Here is a 25,678-nt window from a genome sequence, read left to right as displayed (position 1 = left end):
CATAGGAGGGCAAACTGGCAGCACAGGCTGTGGAAGTTAGCTTGCTCCTTCAAGAGCTGTCCTTCCGTTGCCCTTGTTCTTGTGGTTGCTGCCGACCTGAGGTTTGAGCTCCGGGCCTCACACGCACTCGGTGCGCTGGCGTGGCTGGATTTGGCCACTTGTAGCTCCTCCAGCTCTCCTTTCTTAGGGTGTTTTGGAGATTCACCACCACAGAATTTTCTGCCCAGGCTGTGTTAGAGTGTGGCTGCTCCAGACTTCAGCCTGAGTAGCGAGGATGATGGCCACGAGGCACGTGTGTCCAGATGCGTTTTTATCATGTGAATCTTAGGAACCATGTCCAAAGAGCCGGTCAGACTCTGGCGGCTAGGTTGTCATCCTAGCTACTCTGGAGTCTGACATCTGAGGATCGTGGTTCAAGGCCAGGCCAGGCAGGAAAGGCAGTGAGACACGCAGCTACAATTCACACCAGGAACCTGGAAGTGGCGCAGTAGCTCCGAGTGATAGAGCCCTAGTCTTTAGCAAAGGCGCTCAGGGACAGAGCTCAGGCCCGAGCTCAAGCCCCACAGCCCATTCAAAACAACCGCGACAACCACAGAGGGCAGCACTTCTAAAAGAAGGAAGTTCGTTCTGCTTGGTTCTGTTTCCCGTTTTCCTTATCAAGGAGAGGTAACATAGGAGGTAAATTTGACCAAACGGTGTCACATCAATGCATGAAAATGGAATATTAAAACACATTCAACTGTATCATTATGATACACTAAGAAACACGGCACGTACAAATGTCCAAGTTCTGTCTTAAACTACCAATTAGTACGATTTTAAATGTACATGTGTAGAGTTTTTGTGTAAATTTACGAAGCGTAATTTTGGGGAACACAGAGCATACATCCTTGCTGGTGTCCATGTCCAGGAAGCGCGCGGGGTGGGGGGTTCTCTTTGGCGATCCTCTTATTCCGCCCTCTTGTCTTTGCGATACGTATTCTCTGTGAGTTTCCCTAATGCTAGCGTTTTGGACATGTCTTTTCTACATCAGTACTCAGGGACCTAGGTGTCCTCAGTAATACAAAACGGGTGTGAAATCTTCCCTTACCCTCCAGAAAACGTAATTGAGTTGGAAGCCCGATGTTGGAGAATGCATTTGCTCTGCTTTGCCTTGCGCGGCTTCATTTTCTTTTTTCTGCAAAGTACATAGTTTTACAGTGGCAGATATAATGATTACATTGACTTAGACACATAATGACCAGCTTCTCTCCCCAATAGGAGAGAAGGAACATGTGAAAGAATGTTAGAAGAAAATTAGATGAAAAGAATCATTGAATTGTTTGTAATTCTCTGAAGTTAGAAGCAGATGGAACATTGGTTAGCAAGCTACACATTCACATGCTAATGTAAGTTTTGCAGTGGAGTAATTTGGATAAAATATACTACAAATAAGACCACTGTGCTAGGCTAGGTAGTAGTAAAAGGTCATTTTTATGTTCTCAGTTACTTTTTAAGGTTTGTTTGATAAAATTTGTTTTCTTCTTATAAAGTATTTCAAATAATTTCAATAGAATAGATAATTGCATTATCTATTAGGTAGGTAATGTATGCATTATATGGATATTTTATTGTCTATTTATCGTCAGTTTTACTATCTATCTTGTAGAGTGATTGAACGAGTTCTTGACAAAGTAGTAAAAAGGAGATACAAATGATAAATTGATTAACTCTTGACTGCTTGATGGGCTAACTGATTAATTTGTTTTCTATGAGCCAGATAGTCAGAGGGAAAGGAAGGCACCTCTCAGACCCACAGTAGTTGAGACTACTAGAAAATGTCAGTTTTCACTTAGTTCCAAAATCAAATTCCACCTCACATGTCTATGGTAAAATGGTCTCTCCATCACTGAGTCTCTCTGACTGTACTTTCGTGTATCAAGACTTCCAAGCATAGCTTACTATTCAGGTATATTTTAATCTTCTAAATCCTCACTATTCTAACTCATTCTTGGCCCAGGTAAGATCCCTTTCAATGTCAAAAGTTAGATCTTGAGTCCAAGCAAGTCCTTTGGATTCTCCAAATGCCTTGAGACTGAGGAAAGACTAACACAGTGTCCTCATTTGTAGCCAAATATTTGCAGGAAGTGGTAGGGAGTCTCTCCGTGGAGCACTAAGGCTGTGAGCGTTTGCCTAAGTAGTTCGCTCACCACGAGCTCCAGGTAAACACTGATTTCTCAGCGGGGTAATGTGAGCATGAAATGACGGGAGAGTGGTTATCCACAATGGGTCTCTGTAGGCATCTCCTGCGTCCTCTTGGCTCTGAGATAGAAAGTGGTGTTGTGGGAATCAGGCCAGGACTTCCCTAGTGTGCCTTCCTCTATGGGGCTGCAGAAGCGAAGCCCGGCCCATGGCTGCCTTCACTTGCAAACATCCGGAAGCCGGAAAGTTTGACTCTGAAGCTCTGTCTGAAGCTGGCAGAGATAAGATGAGAAATAAAAGCACTTTCCACTAGCATTATGCTCATCCTATTTGCAGTGCATATAAGAAGACAATTCTATAAGAGGGAGAGCTGATGGAGGGAGGTAAGGCGTGTTAGAGGGAAAAACTGGTTCAAAGTACATGGTACCAAAACTTTGGCATGATCAAAATGAAACCTCCTTGCTCTAGCTCTATTTATTTATACTAATAAAATAGTAAAAATGTATGTCTATGTTACAAAATTTTTGAAAGACAAATTTTCATGTGATTTCCTTCCTTCCTGTGGATTTGTGAGTTTGTTTGTTTTTTAATATTTATTGTCAAAGTGATGTACAGAGGGGTCACAGTTTCATATGTTAGGCCTTGGGTACATTTCTTGTACTGTTTGTTACCTCCTCCATCATTCCCCCTTCCCCTCCCCCTTTCCCTCTCCCCCCCTGAGTTGTTCAGTTGGTTTACACTAAATGGCTTTGCAAGTATTGCTTTTGCAGTTGTTTATCTTTTTATCCTGTGTCTCTCGGTTTTGGTATTCCCTTTCACTTCCCTAGTTCTAATACCAGTATATACAGTATCCAGGGTACTCAGATGAGACACAGTGATAGCGCGGGGACAACCACAGGAAGGGGATACAAGAGGATCATCAACAAAAGAAGCTACGGCTTCACATGGCATGTTTGTTTTTTACAGAAGTATTACAGCTGCAGCTGGCACCACACTGACCAACCAACCACACCATTTACACAGGCACCTTGCCACTTGCTCCCTTTTAGGAAATTAGCTTAGATTTTTCTCCTCAGTGATTCCCTCATATTCAGTGACTTGAAAGAAACTTATTTTCTGTTGCCTCTTCGAAACAACACCTGGGTTTGAGGTTCGGCCATTCGCTTGTTGTGGCTTGACACACGGAAGACAAAGTTTTGCCTTGAGTCTTTCACTTGTGTGTGCCATTTCCACATCACAATGTCTGAAGGAATTCTGGAGAGCCACGGTCGCATGGAGTTATAACTAGCTATCCCCTGGAATCTTGGGTGACATCGCCCTAGGAATGAACACTGTCTTGTGATTACGGGGTCAGTGTCTGTAAGGCAGGGAGGGGGGCGGGGGGCAGGGTCTGGAGTGCTCCCCTCATATAAAGCAGACCACTTCCCTCTGCAAGAAGGAAAGGCTGGCCCTGGCACTTTACAATGAGGAAAGGAGGAGCAATAAAGCTGACACAATGTGGATTTTAAAAAATCTTTATTAAAATAGGACTCATTTTCTCCTACAGGGAAATGACCTATGCCAGAGTGGCTTTAGATATTGACAAAAGCCAATTTCTGCAAGACAACGAGAGAGTGAGGTCTAATTTCTTCAATACCTGTGACTTCTATTCCTTATCCTGAAATGAAGAATATATATATATATATATATATGTATATAATATAGATGTATTTCAGTTGGACACATCTGTTTCAATCTTGAGAATCTATAAGACCTGTGGGTGATCTTGACTGGACCCTACCTTTCAAGAAGCCAGAATCTATGATGTGACTCCCACCTTCCTTGTGATTTAAAGATGGAATGGGAGGAGGTGGTGGGGGAAATGGTAACCAGGCTCGTGCTTTTGTCTTAAATCTCCTCCCTGCTGGCCCAGCCCCTCTGGGTCCCGTCATCCCCCTCACCCGTAGGGGTGCCGTGAACACCCTGCGTCCCGGCCCGCATCCGCCGGGCACCGCCTCCTCTCACCTCCTCTCCTCCAGCTGTCAGATGTGCGGGATTGTCACGGTCGCTTTGGCACCAAGATGGCTCCTCTCCTGGCAGCATCCCTCCCCACCCCCCGCCCCCTGCATGTGAAGCCTCCCTGCCTGACTGTCAGAAACGTCTGCAGCTCCAGCCCTGGATTCAACCGAGCCTTATCTGTGGTCCACGTGGGACTCACCTCCCCCCCCCCACCCGCCGGGGGGGGGAGACAGGGCCTCAGCCTCCATCTCACCTGCTCTGGCTCTGCACGGCAGCATCCACGAGCGGCAGGTGGCCTGTGTGCGGCCACCGGCTTTGGGGCCCTGTGTTGGGGCATGCCAGCGCAAACGGTCCCGATGTGTGGCTCGGTAGCACGAGTTCGTCTTATCTAGAGTCGTAACATAATTCTGTAGTCCTAGGTCAGATTTAACAGTTAACAGATTTAACGGTCCATCATTTAGTTTTGTGTGTCTTACAATAATTGTGTGCCAAAATAATTACAAGACACTGGTTTGTGGGGGTGTATTGAGAGCCTTTGAGAACACCACTGATGGAAGTAGTTTTGTCAATATTCATTTCTCCAAAGGCCATGGAGACTCATGTGTGTGCCACACATTTCTATCCCTTATTGGAAGCCTATTAACTCTTTTGACCTAATGATGCATCACTAATACGTTGTGAACGATCTCTCCTCCTTTCTAGCACCTAGTGTTTCACAAGTTTTATTTCCATGCCATCAGTGTGGTTCATGGAAAGCTATCTAGGCATGGTGGCTCATATTTATTAGACTCCTAGCTACTCTGAGGGGAGATCAAGACAACTGTAGTTGGAGTTCAGAGGTTCTCCATAAAATAAGTTGAGTGTGGCAGTCCATGCCTGTAATCCCAGCTATCTAGGAGGAATGGGTAGAAAGTTCTTTGCCTGAGACCAGCCATGACACAAAATAGGACCCAATCTAAAAAAAAAAAAGTCAAACCAAGAATGCCAGGGACATGGCTCAAGTGGTAAGGCACCTACCTAGAAATCACAAGGTCTCAGTACAAACATCAGTACTTCCCATAAAGAATAAAAAAGAAAGGCCCTTGCATTTGCTTTTCTTTCAACAGTACTAATCTTATCTCAAAGGCCCCCAGGAATCAGTAGAATAGCATAGTACCATGAACGAGTATATGATACTCATTCTGTATGTGACGTAATTGGTTTTAATAAGTGCTGTCACGTTTGCCCATGAAGTCAGGTGATCATAGAGAGTAACATCTTCTGGAGAACAGGTTGACTCCATGCGTGCTCTTGCTGGAAGCAGTTATTACAATTGAGTGGCGGTGGTGAGATCCATGGCAGAGTCCAGGAAACTGAGCAGAGAAAGTAGCCTGCTGGTCACTCTTCAAATCGGATGTCCCGTGAGCTAAGCCTGCCTGCCACATCCCTGCTACTTATTTCTGAAGGGACTGAGGCTGGTACTTCTTAGACTGAAGAAAGCAAGCCAGATCGCTCCTCTGGGCTCACAGTCAAGCGTAGAAGTTCCAACATTTTCACGTTCTGTCCTGTCTCCACCTATGTGTGATATTACTAAAGAAAAGATACTATGAATAGTTAAAGTTTCAGTCTATTTTTTTCATATTCCATGGCTCCTCTAGCATATAAAAAATAGAAGGAGGTAAATGTATGTAAATTTTAAACTCTATCTCCAAATTCATAAAGATATAAAGAATGAAAAGTCTTTTCTAATTAAAAAAATGGGAATTTAACTTATTTCCATACCTAGCAAAGGACTAGAAATGAGAAAGCTTTGACTTTTCCAGCAGGGACTGATTTGAGGATAAAGAAAATGAAGCACAATCATTTCCTTTTAACAAAGTCAAGAGAAAAGAACGGGCGGGCGTCCTTGGCCCCTTACCACTTGCAGTGCGAACCTGGTCTGGAGGGGGTGTGTGCTGGGGGGGCAGAGCAGTGAATGGGAAGGGCCTGGCTCTGGGTTGTGCCTGCTCCCAGCCAGACATCCACCTGCCCACGCCGGTCCCAAAACACACCCTAGTTTTCATTCTAGCTCTATTCTCATTCTTGCAATACTGAGTTCTATCGCAATTTTGTATCAATAACTTAATAATCTTTTGGATACCACTATGGTGATAAAGCTCAAATTATTGGCTGTTTGCTCATTGGTAGCCACTGTTGCCATCTACTGCGTGTGTTTGGATGATGTCTGTGTCCTTGGCGTCCCATCTCGTATGTCTGGGAGCCGACCGCACAGGCTACCTGTAGGTGGAATCCTGCCTCCCTCCCCCTGGGTGGTACTGAGAAGTTATCCATCAACTCTGGAGCATAGTCTTTCCACACACAAGATAGAATGATATTAGTCTCTAAGTCATAAAGCTATTTTCAGGACGGAGGGAGCACATGGCATTTAGAAGCCAGAGCAGTGATTGGCAGTTAGTAAATTATACTTGGGATTAGCCTGCCCAAGAGCCTGTGTGTCCATTGCTGTTCCTTTCTACCTGGCTCCAGTTCCAGAAAATCAATACAATGTGAAAATTAGTTTGACCTACAGTAATCATCAGTTCATAGTCAGGAAGGGAATTCTGTAAGCAGTCCTTTAAATGAGTGACTTAATCTGCCTTGGTCTGAGGGCTCTTAGCTGAGAAGTAGGTTCCAGGAGGAACGGGTAAGTCCTAGCGTTCATACTCTTCTGACAGGCCAGTTGTGAACTCAAGTTTCCTTCCCCTGAAGTTCTTGAAAACGTGAGTCATCAAGACATGTAATCTGTATATGTTTCAGGAAAAATTTCTTGCAAGCCATAAATAATCCAGCAAAACATATTTCTGGATTCTAGACAAGGCCTTGTCTATTACATGAAACTGTTTAGATGTTTTTTCCCAGTTTTCTGAGAGCATATAAATCTAAAGGGGTATATGAATGTGGAATGACCTTTAAAAATATAGTGTTTATTTTATACAATTACCTTTTGCCCACTGCCTATATTTGAATATAATATTCAAGTTATTATAGAAGTCACAAGAAGATGGTTAAGTTCAACAAGAAGACAGCAGTTCCTAGTTCCCCAGTACTTTCTCTAACATATGCACTCAGTGAGTTTGGGCATTGCAAATTCCTGCCAGAGTTGGTCTCAAAATCTGTCAGCAATTTGTTGGCTGCTGTCAGGTGCTTGATGCTGCTGTTCTATGCTTCACCTCTTCTTCTCTCTCATTTAGCCTGTATTTCAGGCCAACAAAACCCCTTACTGAGTAATAACTGAAAGGACCACAAAAACTCTTGACTTGGGGGCAGGGCTGGGTGTGCGCGAGGAACAACAATCGAGGGACAATTGCTGTGCGTCTGATCTTCGCTTGTTTTTGTTCTAAGGGTATTTTTCTTCTCTTCCCTCCTTTAGAATCTCTCTGTCTCTCTCTGTCTGTCTGTCTCTCTCCCTCTGTAGCACACATGAATTGGACTCTCTCCTAATGATTAGATTTTGCTTTCAATTTGATTCAAGCTACATCCACGAGTAAGAAAGACGTTTCAACTTTAAAATGTACTGTGTCAGATGCCGTGGTGAAGCAAATCTGTGCACTGGTTAACACCGCGGAGCCATGTTGCTGTTCCTTTCCTGTTGCTGAGGCGACGAAAGGAAGGAGACTTGGAATGGATTTGAGTGGGCCAACCCTGCCCCCTTCTCGTGCCTGGGGGAAATCAGTTGGAGCCTTAGCTCATTCCGCAGCGTGCAGTTAGGTTAGCATTGACTGCACCAGCCCTCGGAGGAGGACACAACGGGAGAAACCCTCTGAGTTGTTCTCAAGTAGCACAGGGCTTATCTAAAATCTTGACATGGCATATCTGGAAGAAAACAGACTAAAAAGACATCTTGATATGGAAATCCCAGGGATGGGTTTTGCTCTCAAGGACAGTTACGGCTGGGGCGGGCAGGGCCCAGAGACCCGGAGGGGAGCAGGGAGCACACTCGAGCCCTTGCCCTCACGATGGAGTCGAGAAACGCTGTGACAGTCTTCATGTAATTCATAAATGGTGTTGTCCTATTGTCACAATAAAGCCAGTTAAACAGGATGTTATTTCCCTTTGGGGCAAAAGCTGTTTAGATTTTTGCTCCCCAAAGCGTATAACAGACACCGTCATCGCAAACTCTCCCAAAACAGCTTGGTGCGCGAGGCCATGAAGGATCTGTAGTATTCATTCTTGGCATGTTTGTCTGGCTTGTCATTCAGAGAAAATTTATGTTCCTCCCCCCCAACCCCTGCCCCCAGACCTTAGCAGAGCCTGGGGTTCCTTAGGAGGAAATGAGTGTGTTCAGTCACCACAACCAGGGCGGAGGGCTGGGTGCGGAGAAGGGCAGCGTGACCCACTGCAAGCAGGAGCAGGCTGGACGGGCGGGAAGGCCTCGCGATGACACCATCCTAGGGAAGGAAAAGTAAATCCGGATGGAACCGTTTGATCGTGTTAATTATAACGATTCATAAAAAATGTTTACTTATTGTCAGAGTGGTGTACAGGGGGTTCCGGTGTCACGGGAAGGCGGTGAGTACCTTTCTCATCAAACGTGTTATCTCCCCCTCCGCTTTTCACCCCAAACGGACAATGAGAATTTAGAAAAATGTCTCCACCACGCCAGGAACCGTGGCTGGATCTCGGGGGGGACCCTGGGGCTCCTCGGAGGGACCCAGGCCCGGCAAAGTCAGTGCGTCCAGAGCGGCCTCCGTCCCCGCGCCCCTGGGCCGTTCCTTCCTTCCTGGGCAGGCGGCGCGCGCCCCTCGCCTGCCGACCCCTCGGCGGCCCTGCTCTCCATTCCACGGCCCCCCCGTGACTGCGCGCCGCCCGGGCAAAGTCCTCCCCACCGAGGCCCGGGGGCCCCGCTCCCGTGGGCGAGGCCACAGGGATGTCCAGAGAGACGCGTGCACCTGGGACCGGGCACCGCGGCTCTGCGCGCCCGGGGTCACAGGGTCCCGGGGCACCGCGGCTCTGCGCGCCCGGGGTCACAGGGTCACCGGGGCACCGCGGCTCTGCGCGCCCGGGGTCACAGGGTCACCGGGGCACCGCGGCTCTGCGCGCCCGGGGTCCCGGGGCACCGCGGCTCTGCGCGCCCGGGGTCACAGGGTCACCGGGTCACCGCGGCTCTGCGCGCCCGGGGTCACAGGGTCACCGGGGCACCGCGGCTCTGCGCGCCCGGGGTCACAGGGTCACCGGGGCACCGCGGCTCTGCGCGCCCGGGGTCCCGGGGCACCGCGGCTCTGCGCGCCCGGGGTCACAGGGTCACCGGGTCACCGCGGCTCTGCGCGCCCGGGGTCACAGGGTCACCGGGGCACCGCGGCTCTGCGCGCCCGGGGTCACAGGGTCACCGGGGCACCGCGGCTCTGCGCGCCCGGGGTCCCGGGGCACCGCGGCTCTGCGCGCCCGGGGTCACAGGGTCACGGGGCACCGCGGCTCTGCGCGCCCGGGGTCACAGGGTCACGGGGCACCGCGGCTCTGCGCGCCCGGGGTCACAGGGTCACCGGGGCACCGCGGCTCTGCGCGCCCGGGGTCACAGGGTCACGGGGCACCGCGGCTCTGCGCGCCCGGGGTCACAGGGTCACCGGGGCACCGCGGCTCTGCGCGCCCGGGGTCACAGGGTCACGGGGCACCGGGGCTCTTGCGCCCGGGGTCACAGGGTCACCGGGGCACCGCGGCTCTGCGCGCCCGGGGTCACAGGGTCACGGGGCACCGCGGCTCTGCGCGCCCGGGGTCACAGGGTCACGGGGCACCGCGGCTCTGCGCGCCCGGGGTCACAGGGTCACGGGGCACCGCGGCTCTGCGCGCCCGGGGTCACAGGGTCACGGGGCACCGGGGCTCTGCGCGCCCGGGGTCACAGGGTCACCGGGGCACCGCGGCTCTGCGCGCCCGGGGTCACAGGGTCACCGGGGCACCGCGGCTCTGCGCGCCCGGGGTCACAGGGTCACGGGGCACCGGGGCACCGCGGCTCTGCGCGCCCGGGGTCACAGGGTCACGGGGCACCGCGGCTCTGCGCGCCCGGGGTCACAGGGTCACCGGGGCACCGCGGCTCTGCGCGCCCGGGGTCCCGGGGCACCGCGGCTCTGCGCGCCCGGGGTCACAGGGTCACGGGGCACCGCGGCTCTGCGCGCCCGGGGTCACAGGGTCACGGGGCACCGCGGCTCTGCGCGCCCGGGGTCACAGGGTCACCGGGGCACCGCGGCTCTGCGCGCCCGGGGTCACAGGGTCACGGGGCACCGCGGCTCTGCGCGCCCGGGGTCACAGGGTCACGGGGCACCGCGGCTCTGCGCGCCCGGGGTCACAGGGTCACCGGGGCACCGCGGCTCTGCGCGCCCGGGGTCACAGGGTCACGGGGCACCGCGGCTCTGCGCGCCCGGGGTCACAGGGTCACCGCGGCTCTGCGCGCCCGGGGTCACAGGGTCACCGGGGCACCGCGGCTCTGCGCGCCCGGGGTCACAGGGTCACCGGGGCACCGCGGCTCTGCGCGCCCGGGGTCACAGGGTCACGGGGCACCGGGGCACCGCGGCTCTGCGCGCCCGGGGTCACAGGGTCACGGGGCACCGCGGCTCTGCGCGCCCGGGGTCACAGGGTCACGGGGCACCGGGGCTCTGCGCGCCCGGGGTCACAGGGTCACCGGGGCACCGCGGCTCTGCGCGCCCGGGGTCACAGGGTCACGGGGCACCGCGGCTCTGCGCGCCCGGGGTCACAGGGTCACCGGGGCACCGCGGCTCTGCGCGCCCGGGGTCACAGGGTCACGGGGCACCGGGGCTCTTGCGCCCGGGGTCACGGATCACCGGGGCACCGCGGCTCTGCGCGCCCGGGGTCACAGGGTCACCGCGGCTCTGCGCGCCCGGGGTCACAGGGTCACCGGGGCACCGCGGCTCTGCGCGCCCGGGGTCACAGGGTCACCGGGGCACCGCGGCTCTGCGCGCCCGGGGTCACAGGGTCACGGGGCACCGGGGCTCTTGCGCCCGGGGTCACGGGTCACCGGGGCACCGCGGCTCTGCGCGCCCGGGGTCACAGGGTCACGGGGCACCGGGGCTCTTGCGCCCGGGGTCACGGGTCACCGGGGCACCGCGGCTCTGCGCGCCCGGGGTCACCGGGGCACCGCGGCTCTGCGCGCCCGGGGTCACAGGGTCACGGGGCACCGCGGCTCTGCGCGCCCGGTGCTGCGTCTTGGGGCTCCGCGCACGTTGCCCACCCGGCCTCGCTGTTCCCAGGCCTGTCCTCTGGAGAATCAGTTCCTGCTTCCAGCGGCCGCGGAGCCTCCCCACCCCCATGTGTCCGCCCCGGTCCTTTCTGCAGTCGAATCTGGAATTCTGCGCCTTCCCCGCCTCCTTCATCCATGTCTACCGGGCCATCCAGGCAGAGACTCCTCCTTCCAGAAATTACTATCATCCCAAAGCTGGCAACGCCCCCCCCCACCCCCGCCGCCAGTTGCGTCTTACAGAGCAGAGAACCAGCGATCTAGAATGGCAGCCAGGACCTAGAAAGCTCCAGACAACAGAAAGCGAAGCAGGCGCCCATCCAAGAAGCCACCCGGCTCTGCGGCCTCCTCGGTGGCTGAGCCAGGGGAGCCTCCCCCTTACACCGAGTTTACTTCCAGTGATCACAGCCTCCAGCTCTTAGTACTGCCGCGCCGGCTCTGATAAAGAACCGAACCACTGCAATCCACATGCATCATCACTTTGGTTTTTTTTGTTTGTTTGTTTGTTTTTAAGTGAAGCCAGAGTCAGATAGAGGTAATGGGAGCTTGAGTACCAGGGAAGCCCTGAATGATCCCAGAAACTGGAAACTGCAGAAGGTGTAGACCACATCGCTCTCCCAGTACTGAGGACAGAACCAAGGCTGCTTGGCTTCTGGAACCATCAAGGGGCCTTTCAAAGTGTTCAGAAGCACCAAGCACCTAGTTCAGGCGAATTGTAAGCGTGGATCTTAGCCCGCGTCCAGGAGAGGGGAGGTGACATTCTGCTTCTCGGTGGTGGAGTTTCGGGGGGCGTTTCCATTTGCTCTCTCTAAGTAGCCCCAGCCCCGCTGCTCAGGGCCACCTTGTCTTATCTCCTCTGTCGGGTCGGCTGGCGTCTTTATCCTGTGGCTTGGTTGTCCATCCAGGGTGTCCCAGCCACCTGGAGCCAGTGAAGTACCTGGTACCGTATCACCGGCAGAGAGCCCTTGTCAGAAACAGCCACAGAGCCGCACTTCACATCAGGTGTCCCGGGAGCAGGACAACCCAGAGTGCCCGGAATGAACAGCAGCAGGTTTCTAAACGTCTGTGGAGCTCATTGTACAGTACAGGAGCCCGCTCTACAGTACAGGAGCTCGCTCTACAGTACAGGAGCCCGCTCTACAGTACAGGAGCCCGCTCTACAGTACAGGAGCCCGCTCTACAGTACAGGAGCCCGCTCTATAGTACAGGAGCCCGCTCTACAGTACAGGAGCCCGCTCTACAGTACAGGAGCTCGCTCTACAGTACAGGAGCTCGCTCTACAGTACAGGAGCCCGCTCTACAGTACAGGAGCCCGCTCTACAGTACAGGAGCTCGCTCTACAGTACAGGAGCTCGCTCTACAGTACAGGAGCCCGCTCTACAGTACAGGAGCCCGCTCTACAGTACAGGAGCTCGCTCTACAGTACAGGAGCCCGCTCTACAGTACAGGAGCTCGCTCTACAGTACAGGAGCCCGCTCTACAGTACAGGAGCCCGCTCTACAGTACAGGAGCCCGCTCTACAGTACAGGAGCTCGCTCTACAGTACAGGCACCGACTGCCTTCTGGGAGGGGGCCTTTAATTCTTAGCCTTGTACAAAATGTACAAACGTACAAACAAGCTCTTGATAAAAAACCTTTTCTTGAGAAAAGGCATTTGTTAGACTGCATCTTTCTTGGAGCTATATTACAAGAATATTCACGTTGGCATATGGCATACAATGAGTTGTTATCAAATATTGAGTATTAATGTCAGCTTGACAGCATTTGGCTTACTGAGATTTTCCTTAAAGCAATTACAGTCTCTGGAAAAAATGACTTAACTTAGTGATATTTCCTAATTTACTTAAAATATGCACTTGACATTTTAACTAACGTGTAGTTTTAAATATATTTGACATTTTAAAATCACAAACACTGATTATGCAATGTATACAACTTGTAATTTAGGGATGCACCTCTAGGTAATGGAGTGATAGTTCCCTTGTTCATTTAGATGAAGTAGGATGAGAACACTCCCTTCTTCTCCTCCTTCGGGTCCCCACGGAATTTGCTCTTTGCCCTCCACTCGTACATCTAGCACTCAAAAATTATTACACTGTTCTATCTCAAATACCTCAAGTGATAGTTCAGGGCAAAATATTTTGGATCTATTGGTAGATGAGATTCATCCAGGTAATTTGTCGAGAACTGGAGAAAGGATGAACATGTTCAGTTCTGAAATTCACGTGTCTGCAGTGCCAGCACCTACACCTGGGCTGCCACGCCGCTTTCTCTGACGATCACGCACAGGTGACGGGCCTCTCTCACTCACACACGTGTGAGAAGGGACGGTGGGGATGTAACACAGAAAAACAGAAAGACGGAGGCCCTTTGCCATTGACACCCGATACCTTATGCTTTAGTAAGAATGATATTGAGTTTTTAAACTCCGTGTCCCTATACCGAATTCCTTTCCCCCTAACTTCTTGCTCCTGTGGACAGTTCCAGCAAGCCTTGGCTGAAAGCCTCCGGCTTCCCGTGCGCGGGTGGGCTGGTGTGGTGCCATCGCAGGCTGGGACAGGCCCGGGTGCGAGCTCCCCGCTCCACATCGGCCAGCAGCTGGTGATCACGCCAGCCAGACTGGGCAACCATGCTCCCCAGACCTGCTCCGCAAGGACATGGCAGAGAGAACCGCAGGCAGAGGTGTGTGCTTGCCCCTAGATGTCCAGTCTCGTCATCTCCACAGGGCTTCAACTCTCCACGCTCTCCTTCCCCGAGCTCCTGTCTTTCTGCGTCTCCGCATGTGTTGTAGGTGCCACAGAAGCTGAAGCAGGGGAAGCCAGGCGTCTTCCTGTGCTGTCGCCTTCACTTCCAGTGACATTATTCTATTTAGAAGTACCTGTGATAGTTAAAGTCAGAAGCGCGTGAGCTTACGGATACACTACAAAATGTGAATGGGAGAAAAAAAACATCGAGGTGAAACAAACGAATGGAATTTTGGACAAAACAACTTTAAAAAATTATTTAGAAAACTCCAGAAACACGGCTGTACATTATCTGCTTGTCAACATAAAGACAGACACTTTGCTCAGTTCTAGGACTTTGGGGGGGAGGACAGAGGGAGGGAGGGGTGCTACAGTGAACGGAGTTGCTCAGACGCAGCAGCAGGTATTCCCTCCCGGAAGGTAGACCGGTAGACGGCGCTGAGCTAACACGAGTCCTCCACGGTGCTTTCCTCCAGGCAGCAAGGGAAGGGATCCTCCCTCTGCTCTGACAAGAGCACTTGCGTAGCGGGAGGAGGCCGGGGCGGCCCAAGTCCTGGGCGCTCGCTGGGCGGGGTGGGCTCACGGCTCTCCACCCCCCTCAGGCACTGAGCGCTCCATTCCTTCCCGCTCGACCCTGCGTGAAAGCCCTCCTCCCGTCTCGCTCGAGGACAGAGCACAGCCCGTCCGTCTGCACATCTTCGCCCGGAGAACTTCAAATCTCCACCGTGGCACTCCCTGTAAGAGCCCGCAGCATGTTCCGTTTCCCAGCGAAAATAGTTGAACCATGCCTTGCGAAGTCACCATACTCGTCTCCGATAAAGAGGACGCGAGTTGGTGTTTATTTCAAAGCGCTGGTGGCTTCCTATCTAACATAGGCTAATAGGCAGCTTAAGCTTCACAATGGTCGACTGATAAGTAAAATTATCCTTAATGTATCTGTTCAACTCGTTTATGAAAACTAATAGAATTTCGCTATTAAATACTAATCTGAGCTGTCTACCACTCTGATGATTTTAACATGAATATTTTCTTGGGATTCTCTGCCTCAGACTTAAAATGTATTTCGCAAACAATTTAATTTGATAAAAAAAAATCTATTGCCATGCATTTTACAGAGACGCTGTCGTGCCCCCAATAATAACATCTTACAACCACAGTTCAGTGAAATCGCCAAAGCCTGGACAAGGGGCCGGGAAGCCACAGAACATGTTTTACCCATGGGAGGAATTTCTGGGCCAAATGGCAAATTGACTACTGAGCTGGATATAGTTGCATGTTAACTTTTGAAGTACACGAGGACTGCTCAGCAGAGTGACTGGCTTCCTTTTATGTTCCGACTAGATGCATGTACATGCTGATTCATAAGACGGCCAAAGCCCAATCTTTTGTAACGGGTAATATAACCAATAAAACTGAAGTGAATGCTTCAAATAATGGGCACAGAAACCTACAGTTGTACTGAGAAGTAAAATAACAGGTCATAAGTGTGAGCGGTGTTTGCAGCATTAGTCTTCCTTAAGCGCAGTCTTTGTCACACTTTTAAAACGAGATGGTTCTGCCATTTTATCAGCCTAGGATTGTTTTGCATTTGCCCATGGTACATCAGATTCTGTAAGCCCGGAGGACTGACTATGTGACTTTAGCAGCTGCGCCGGGGCAGCTGGCACAGAGGGGCTGCAAAGCCAGGTTTCCTCCAATAGGGAGCAGACCTCGGGGACAGTTCCTTTGTCATCGTAGCTTTGTGATCGAGACACAGGAAAGCACAGATCTGCAGAGGAACCTATGACACTGGACAAATTATAATCTGATCAAGTCTATCCTCATTCTTTAGGAAACCAAACCTGCTCGCATTTGAATCACTGTGTGCATTATTGCGCCAGTTCACTCACCCAGAAGAGTTCGGAGTTCCTCATCATCATTAAAAAGGTTAAATATACCCAAACAGTCCATAAGAAATATTTCGCAGGATCCAGAGTATTTCTCCGGAAAGACTCACAGCAATTCCTTTACCTCTGCTCAAGTAGCTGATTTTTTTCCCCCCGTGTAATTCCTTTTCTTCTCAAGAGAAACTGTGGTTTGTCTAGGGAGCACCTAAGAATAAACGGATGAAATGGGAGATAGGGCCGCACTGCCTAGTGAGCGCGTGGCGAAGCTCAGCTGGCATTGCTCTGCCTCACGGGCCAAGTATCAGACGCCACCCTGCTGCGGTCACGCCTTCCAAGAGAACACATCCGTTCTCCGCAAGAAGCTTTCTTGCAATGTGTTTAGAGGAACAAGGTCTGGTGCCGGACAGTACAGAATTCAGAAACAATCCATCAATTAGCAGGATACTGTAGGTAAACATACCAGAGCTTAAAGGGTTGTAAGAACACCTCAAATAAGATTTGACTCACAAACGTGCATAGCTTACCTTTGAGTTTGTTGTTGTTGTTGCTTTTGCTGGATTGCCTCTGACTGCACTCTGTCTCTTCTCCATTCAGACTGTCCGGGTTCCAGCTGCCCTCTTCCATCGTGAGCTCCGGCTCCATTCTGACGCTGTGGTTCACCACAGATTTTGCCGTCAGCGCCCAGGGCTTCAAAGCTCTCTACGAAGGTAAGAGATGGCTGCTCTCTCCTCTGGCTGTCAGTGCTCCCAGAGCCCGGGCACCCAAACTGTGGGTGCCCCTGCAATGCCCCTCCCTGGGGAAAGCAGGGAGGCGGTTCGTGATGCCCTGACTGATGGGCTCCACCCCACCGCTGGCCATCACTGACACCCGTGGCTGCCCTTCCCTTCGTGGGCACACTTCCTGATCCCATTATGTTTGCTGTTCTGTACCAGGAGAAGTTTGAAAGCTTTCAGTGTAAGTTATGCACACGACTCAGCGATGGAGCCCTGGGTAGTGTAGAGGCTCACGTTAAATGTCTCGCTGGACGCTGTTTCTGCTTATCGGGCTTAAGCAATGTGGATTTCATGAAATGAGTTTTGTGGTCCAACTTGAAAACTTGTATTGAGAAAATTAATTTGCTTTAGCATTGTTTGATCCTTGCAAAAGGAGGGATTTGTTTGGTGTTGGTTTGGTGTCCTAGAGTTTGTGTTTGGGTGTCATTTGGACCTTGTGTTTGTTTACTTAAGCTTTTTGCATGGGAATTTTAAAAGCAGATTGAATTTTGAGGAGACAGAATTGTTTTTTATAAAACTGGACTTGTAATATCTTACGTACAAAGGCTAAGATGTGTATACTTTCATCTTGTTTGTCATGGAGATGGTAAATACTCCTCCACTTATAATATTAAAAATCATCATTTTGATACAAACTTTGGAGCTTGGAATGAGCGTGTGCGTGTACATACATTGGCACATGCATGCATAAATAGATGACAAACAGGTAGGTAGATAGATAGGCATATAGATTTGGCTGTCAGTCTAGGCTAGGTCCCACACACTTTTTATATTACCCATATTCTTATTTAGAATAGTCATTGCACTCCAAGAAAACACTCTTTGTGGAGAGTTAAAATCTATGTGTGGGTTATGTAACTGAACTTAGCAGCAGTACAGTTATCAGAAAATGAAAGTGTAGAGCATGCTTGTTCTGTGGACATCAAGCAGGTGAGAGTGTTCTTGTAATAAAGTGGACTCTGTCTTTGAGAACATTTCTGTGTGAACTACAACTAGTGGCTTTGAAACATTAATCACATTCAAGTAAATTACTCTCAAGGCATAATTGATTCTTTGGAAAAGTAACATGGTAATTCAAGTTTGGTGGGTATTATGAGCTTTCAAGTTTGTTACTGTTTCCTAGAAACCTTAAAATCACTTTTTTTTGGCTTCACACTGTGGAAGTTTCTGAAGAGCAATCAATGCTAGCTACTTGGGAGTCCATCTTTGTCCAATCCACACGCTTGATGTGTGCTCGGAAGGGGGGTGGTATTCCCACAGTTTAGGAGCCTGGCAGTTTCACTTCCCTTCACAAGGTTGATACTTGAAAAGCCTTGGTTTTCTGGATTCCAACCACTCATGCAGAGGCTCCCTGAGTGATTGCAAAGTGAATAATTCCAGCAGATAGTTCTTGGAGAGTGTTGGGTTTACGGGTTGCCATGACGCTGTATTTTAAAGCAATTGGTGGGATTGGCTCTGTTGGAAAAGTACATAAGTATTATTCCAAAAGAGTGGATACATGACTAGAAAAGTAAATAGGACTACAAGTTACATTAGTATTTTCATAGAAACATTATATGAGCCAGGTTGGGTGTCGCACACAAATAATCCCAGTAATAGGAAGGGTAAAGCAAGATGAGCAAGTGTTTGTGGCTGACTTAAGCTATAGAGTAACAGTCTGCCCCCCAACATGAACAGCCCATATGTATACATTACATGAAATATATATACACACATATACACATAATAGGAAGAAGATACTGTATAATTGATACTACTTTTTGGGTAATTCTGGGGTTCAGATTTGGAGTCTTGCTCTTGATAGGCAAGTGTTATGCTAGTTGAGCCAATATTCCAATAATCCACACTTTACTATGTAACTCATACTTTTAATAGTAACATGATGGCATTATCTAGCCTAGTGTTATCCAGTACTACTCAGTAATTTGGAAGGAAAAAGCACCAGCGAAACTGCCAAGAGATACTGTCAGCAAAACCAAATTTCCATTTATCATTTCATATCTATATTAAAAAAATTATTTCTCAATTACCCTACAAGTCTTCTAGGAAAGTGAAAGCATGCTGTCTTGAACACACAAGGGTCTGGGAGGAGGACGGTGCCCGCTGGGGGCAGAGCCCGCGCCAGCCGGAGGCGGGAGAGTTTCACCGCTGTCAGCAGCTCCGCCTGGGGGGGGGGCAGACCTCTCCCCACGGCAGGGCTGGGGCGGGGGGGGGGGGCGAGCTGGAACCAGGCAGTGCACCGCGCACACGCGTGTTCTCCTCCAAGTGCACGCCGGCTGAAAACGAACCCGTCGCCCTGGTCAGGGACCGTGCACACTCATTGTGTCCTTTACTATCGACCTTCCACTTTGGAAGGTGTACATTTCTGTCCATCCTCGCCTCTTATTTTAAAGAGAGAGCCCGTGGAGTAAGTTCCAGGGCACAGGTGATAGAACGTTTTCATGGGTCACCTATGCTCTCTAACGGACACTGAATTTAGGTAGAAAACACTGAATCCACTATTAAAATACTTTTCTGAAGCCCTTAATGTAGTACTGATCTACTCAAATTAAAATTAGGAGTTACTTAGTGTTGCTAAATTGCTGTTTAAATATTCATTTAAGTTTGTTGGCTTGAATTTGGAAAATCTTCAACCTTCTAAGATGATAACTTTGGCAAACATGATAACTTTGGCAAAGAACATAATATGGGCACTGGACTCAAGTTGACCTTGGCAACACTTTGGGATAAATATGCATTTTATTCATACATGGGAGTATTGAGGTACATAATGAGTGTGGAAACAATAAATTAATATTCTAGTTAATGTATTTCCGCCATGGAATTTAATTATGCAAATCAAGTGAAAGCATTTATAAATTTCCTCCTGACACTACTCAGAGGAAGTGCTTGGCTTTCTATGTGTGGTTTGTTTCTGGGTCTTAGCTAGTAAGTTTATGGATGGCCACTGAAATCAACACATTTAACTGAGAAATACAGAATAAAATCAAAGTTAATAACTTAGCCTCTTGGAATATTTTATTTCTAGTTCCATCACTAATCTAAGGAAATATATATATATATATATAATTCTTTTTGATAAAACTTACAACAAAGTGTTAATGGATTAAGTTTCTGTATAATTTACAATAGGACAAATTTCTATACGAATTCTAAACTGTGCCTACAAGTACTATTTCTTTACATCGCTTTAGTTCCTGTATCTCTGTCTAATTCATCAAGGTCTTCATTAAAGGATGAGTATTTTTGTCATCAGGCTTATCTGTGTCTTGACAAATACAATGGCTGGGAGGGCAGACAGATCATGAGACACCCACACCACGCAGGTGGCTTTAGACCCCAGGGCTTTAGAGTGAGCAGCTGGAGCTCAGGTGACCTCCTGACCCCTGGAGCTTCTGCCACCTTCTCCGGGTCTTTCCTCCCTCCCCCACCTCCTCCCTCCTTTCCTCTCTCCCTCCTTCTCTCTCTCTCTCCCCATTTCTATATATTTACATTTTTGAGGCACACTCGGGTTTGAACTCAGGACCTTGCACTTGCTTACTGAAGGTTTAAACTGTAATAATGTGTCTTCTAAAGCTTTTCTTGATGAGTAACAAAATAGCCTAAACATTAGAAGTACTGGAGCACACCTACTGAAAGCTCATACACTCGATGCTTTGTTATTTTGATCCTGAAGTAAGGAGTCTAAATATCTACTTCTTAATGAAATTCTTTTGTTACTCTGTCATTACTTCTGTAAATAATTTCAAGCACTTCATGAACTACTGGGAGACCATTGCATACATTGACTTTGAATAGTCTAAATAGTGTTTCATTCTAAAAGTTCAGTTTCTGTGAATTATTTCCTATCATTTAGACCATCTTTCTAGGAGTTATTAAGTGAAATCATTTTTTTAAATGAAGTTGAGTGTATTTTTAATGAGCTGGGGTTTTGTGTGCGTGTGTGTGTTTGAGAGTGGAATATTCACATATAAAGCAAATTACACTCAGATGGAAAGGACCAATACAGTGAATCAGTGTAGGAAGTTCAAGAGTTATTCATCAGGGTAAATGCTTGCACCACATAGTATTTCTCAATAGGGAATGGTAGTTGCATAGATTAGAAATTAACAGCTGGCAAAGCTGTCAGATGTAAGTGCATGCTTCAAACCAGAGAGGCATGGGCAGAGTCAACAGGATAGGGGTGTGTATCACTAGGATACACCGTGTGGAGCCGGCACGGGGTTGGGGGGGGGCTGGTCATCGAGCTGCTACCTCACGGGTGAAAGCTCCCATGTAGCTCGCTCAGGTGACGCGTGTACGTTTGGTACCAGGCCCTGGCCAGGAGTTCTTAAGATAACAGCTACGCGGGGCATCTGCGTGACACCGCACACCGCGTGCAGAACTGTGTGCAGAGTGAAGAACAGGCTGCAGAAGCAGGACAGGCGGGCAGAGCTGAGGCTGGGGAGAAGGAAGTGTGCTTCTGGGGTCCTCCTGAGCCCCCCAGCGGTGTGTCCGGGTTGACCTGTTCTATCCTGAGTTAGGAAATGCCCATTGGACGTGGCTGAAGAAGAATCAGAATCCTCCCCCTTGCATTATCTAAAAAAGAAAGTATGGAAGTTCTCGTTCGTGTCTACTGTTGTTGCGCAGTTCCGCCTTTCACACGGTGGTTTTGATTTTCTAAAGACACGCGGAGCAAAGAGGAGTAATGACTCCCGAAACACTACGGGGGTTTGAAAACCTTGCACGTAGCGACTGTGCTGGCTTGAGTGGCCATTTTCTTTGCACACTTGAGAGTGATAATTGGGTCTAAGAAAAAGTAGGAAGCTTTGAAATTTGTCCCCAAGTATTTGTTATAAGATGGGGAAAGATTGATCGATATGAACAAAATTTTCAGCTGCCAGCAGTAGGTTCTAGACTACAATGGCTCTCAGCAGGAAGACTGGTTCCTGCCATGTAGTATGTATTTCAAAATGTCTGGACAGGGGGCTGGGGATATAGCCTAGTGGCAAGAGTGCCTGCCTCGGATACACGAGGCCCTAGGTTCGATTCCCCAGCACCACATATACAGAAAATGGCCAGAAGCGGCGCTGTGGCTCAAGTGGCAGAGTGCTAGCCTTGAGCGGGAAGAAGCCAGGCACAGTGCTCAGGCCCTGAGTCCAAGGCCCAGGACTGGCCAAAAAAAAAAAAAATGTCTGGACAAAAGTGCTTTGAATGTTTGAACCACAGAAAGACGGTAAGTGCATTAGGAGTAAGTCCAGTAAACAGCCCTTGTCTCTAGTTGAACTATTTCAACGTTGAGCCCCATGAACACGCACAATTATTATGTGTCCATTAAATCCAAAATCTGAATAATGTGTACCAATCCTCACATAATTTTCATATGTAGTTTACTTTCTTTTCCATGATAAACTAAAAGGCGGAACTGCTAGTGCGGGTTCAGTTGAGGATTTGAGTTTAATTTCTCTCTAATGAAGGTCCTCTTTCACCTGAAGTTTCTACAAAAAAAAACACAAACAAACTCCAGAACATAAACCAACACACTGAAATGATAGAGGAACAAAGGAATTCCAGGATCCACATTATAGCTAGCCACTGCTCTCTAAAAATTAATTGGCCCACTGCAAGCCAGTAACTTACATCTTTCTACACAGAAAATGTGTCTCCTCCTTACTCATTCATCATATATTTAGTATTTAGAACAAGCTGACCTCTACTCTCATATACACCTTACACGCTTGCTAGGGGAAGTGAGTCTTGCTACTGAAGACCTCTTTCTTCCTCCCTCCCCGACATCATTAACTCTGGGGCCAGGCGGGGGCTTTCTTGTTTCTTACTTCTTGCTGAATTTATTTGGCATTTTCCTCTGACACATCCCTCAAGCAGAATTTTCTTCCCCTCAACATTCATGGGTCTGGATTTAGAAAGAGCAGCTAGATTATTACCCTTCAAGCTCCGAGCTTTATTTAGAATGTCAGCACTGATTTATTTCTCCCTTGAAGTGATTACCCAAACTCAAGTTGAGTTAAAGCGCGGAGCAGGAAGGATCCACCTGGCGGAATAGGACATTCAGGTCTGAGAGCAGCAAGGGCTGGCCAACAGCAGGCTGTAGGCCCTGCCGGCCCCCGGCCCGGCCCTGCCCTGCCCCCAGACAGTCGCGGAGGCCGCACCCCGGGCCCGGCCTCTCCACGCTGGTCAGCCCTGCTGGCCGCAGCCTCCGTGCCCTGGGACCAGGAGGCCGGCCGTGTCTCCTAGCAGCAGAGCCTCTGGGCTTTCTGGGCCCACCGGGGCTGGCCATCTCGGCCCTCCTTCTGCAGGGTGGCCCCCCGCCGTGCACGGGACAGCCACCGCCCCAAAGTGATGTCAGCGAGGAGCGCCGTTCTGTGGTTAGGTCATCAAGCACCGACTCTGCGAAGGCCGGTGACGTGAGTCCCCTTCACCGTGTGCTAAGCTGCTTCCCTCTCCTTAGTGGCTCCTTTGACGGTAAAGTCAGAGGTAAACACCGAGGGTGCGCCGCGGGCACGTTCACACCAGCGTGTCCACCCCGTGCGAGCAGGGGAGACGGCGGCCGTGTGCCAGTCCAGCTTTCGGGCCGTTGGTAATCAGGAGAGGAGCTGGCAGGTGCCCCGCGCCGTCGCTGCCCCTCCCCGGGGTGACTGGCTTCTCCGGTGAGAACAGTGACCGTCAAGATGGCTTTGCCGCCTGGGGCCGAGCGACAGCGGGGCGCCCACGGCCAGGCCCGGTCCACGCAGCCGAGGAGGGCTTGGGGGCCGTGGACGAGCCCGTGGAGGGGCCAGGGAGGCCAGGGCGCCCGGTCCGGCCCTCGGGGGTTCATCCCGATTCCATCTCCCGCTTCTTGTCTTACCCCGAGAGCGGGGAAGGTCGCGAGGGGCTGCGAAGCCAGCCCGGCGGCAGAGACGCAAAGCGTGTTTCTCCGAGAACCGAGTTTCTCGGACCCCATCCAGTCCTGGCAAGTCTCCCTCGCGGATGAGAAGGTCAGGACGGTGTGGTCCTGGGAGACACGGGCCCCGTCAGCCGGAGGCAGCTGATCTGGCCGCCAGAGCTCGCGTTGCATCGGGCGTTTGCTATTATGATTTCCTGTTCAAGCAAGCACCCGTCGAGTTGCAATTTAGCGTCACACATACGTAGGCAGAGAAAGAAAAAAAAATATTGTCATATTCTCATTACCCTAAACAGTCTAGTTCCTGTGTACTGTAATTTATTAATTTGGCATTTTGAGTTTCTATATTGGCATTGTGGACTTAATGAATGTGCATTTACCTTTGAGAAATGGATTTGCTATAAGCTCACAAATCTAATTTCTGCTTCAATATCAAAAGACCATCATAAATTCCTAAAGAGAAGTACTACTAGTGAGGTCAACTCAGATACTGAACCGGAAAAATACACACATCAGCACACACAAACACCTGGCCGTTTATATTACTGTGCCCTACTTTTTTTTTCCAGGAAGTATAATAAGAAAGTAGTTCTTTTTAAGTCTTAATATTAAGCAGAATTGGTCTTAGTCCTTTCTCTATTGACCTGAAGTGTTTTATTTGGGCTGTGCATTATATATAAAAGCGAGGAAGTTGGAACTTGGCCTCGCTTAGGTTAAATGTAACAGTCAAGAGGTTTTATATCCACAACCCAATCTGTGCAATTGTATCCTCTTTGTAAATCTTATTAATAATATTTTTGTGGTTTATCATTGTTATCTTTTCAGTGTACCCATGTGAAATTATGCCTTTTTCTTTTGTCTTTCCTCGCCATGGTTTTACCCCTGATGTCACTGTAACTGATTTTGGTCCCCTGGGTATTGTATAGACATTTATCAGAACTAGGGAAGGGAAGGGGGACCTCAAAATGGAGAGACAAAGGGAAAGGAAAAAGGCGAACCAATGCTACAGCAATACTTAGAAGATACTATGCTGCAAACCATCTGTACAATTTGGGGTAGAGGGGATCAAACTGGGGACGGGGGAAGGTGGAAGAAAAATGAAGGAGGAGGTAACAAGTTTGATGTACTCACTGCCTTACATATGAAACAGCAACCCCCCTGTACATCACTTTGACAATAAATAAATTAATCTTAAGAAACAGGCATTGTTTTTAGCAACTACTTTGTTGAATGGTAACTCCTCTGTAAAACTGCTTAAAGTAATAAAAATAAAAAGTACATTCATAAACATGTCAACACTCATGTGCTTGCTAACATGTCCATGCAAATCAGAATGCTTTTACACAGCGAACACACGTGTGCACTCCAACTGGAGTCCAGAAAAGTGAAACACAGACTTGCCTTGTGAAGAGAATGACGTTGGTGGAAAAGTTACAAAGATTGCTGCATTATTCTCTGTGTTGAATGCATTATTCAGCTCTTGGTTGGGAGCACTGAAAAAGTTAGGTAATGAATATACGAAGTAAAAAATATCTGAAGATAATGTGTAAATTAATATTGCTAAGTGGATTTCTGGCATTTAATTGGAAATTGAATGAAAAGTAGAAGCAGATAATTAAGAATCCTTTGATATATTTTTTCAAATAGTTCATTAATGAGTTCTAAGAAGCTGAATTTCCTCTCTTTTTTAACTTAGGAGAAAATAATTAAGTACTCAATATCTATCTCATGTTGACAGGATTTTCTGCTGTTGTTTTCTTGTCTTTATTCGTTTCTTTATTCTACAAATAAAAATAATATAGGTAGAAATCACTGAGGAAAGAAGATACAGCTTTTTTTTTTTTTTTTTACAAACTGTTTCTTTGAAACAATAGAAGGAAAAAATATGAGAGAACGTTATCAACTTGATTCTGACCAGGAAAAAACACAGGCATACATTTAACAAGTGGAATCAATAATGATGAAAATAAAAATTAACGTTTAAATTAAGACAAAAGCACATGACAATTTCATAA

General features: G+C 49.1%; 1 protein-coding gene across 1 annotated transcript in view; it reads left to right on the top strand.

Annotated features, from left to right (window-relative positions):
* Positions 1-25,678, top strand: part of Csmd1 (CUB and Sushi multiple domains 1) — an 874,507-nt gene that overhangs the window by 276,758 nt on the left and 572,071 nt on the right. Inside the window, 1 exon segment of the mRNA XM_048330750.1 lies at positions 16,605-16,717. Coding sequence (XP_048186707.1) covers positions 16,605-16,717 — 113 coding nt within the window.

Source organism: Perognathus longimembris, chromosome 21 (genome assembly GCF_023159225.1).
Source record: "Perognathus longimembris pacificus isolate PPM17 chromosome 21, ASM2315922v1, whole genome shotgun sequence".
NCBI lineage: Eukaryota > Metazoa > Chordata > Mammalia > Rodentia > Heteromyidae > Perognathus > Perognathus longimembris.
The sequence above is the reverse complement of the archived record's forward strand: the minus strand, read 5'-3'. Positions and strand labels throughout refer to the sequence as shown.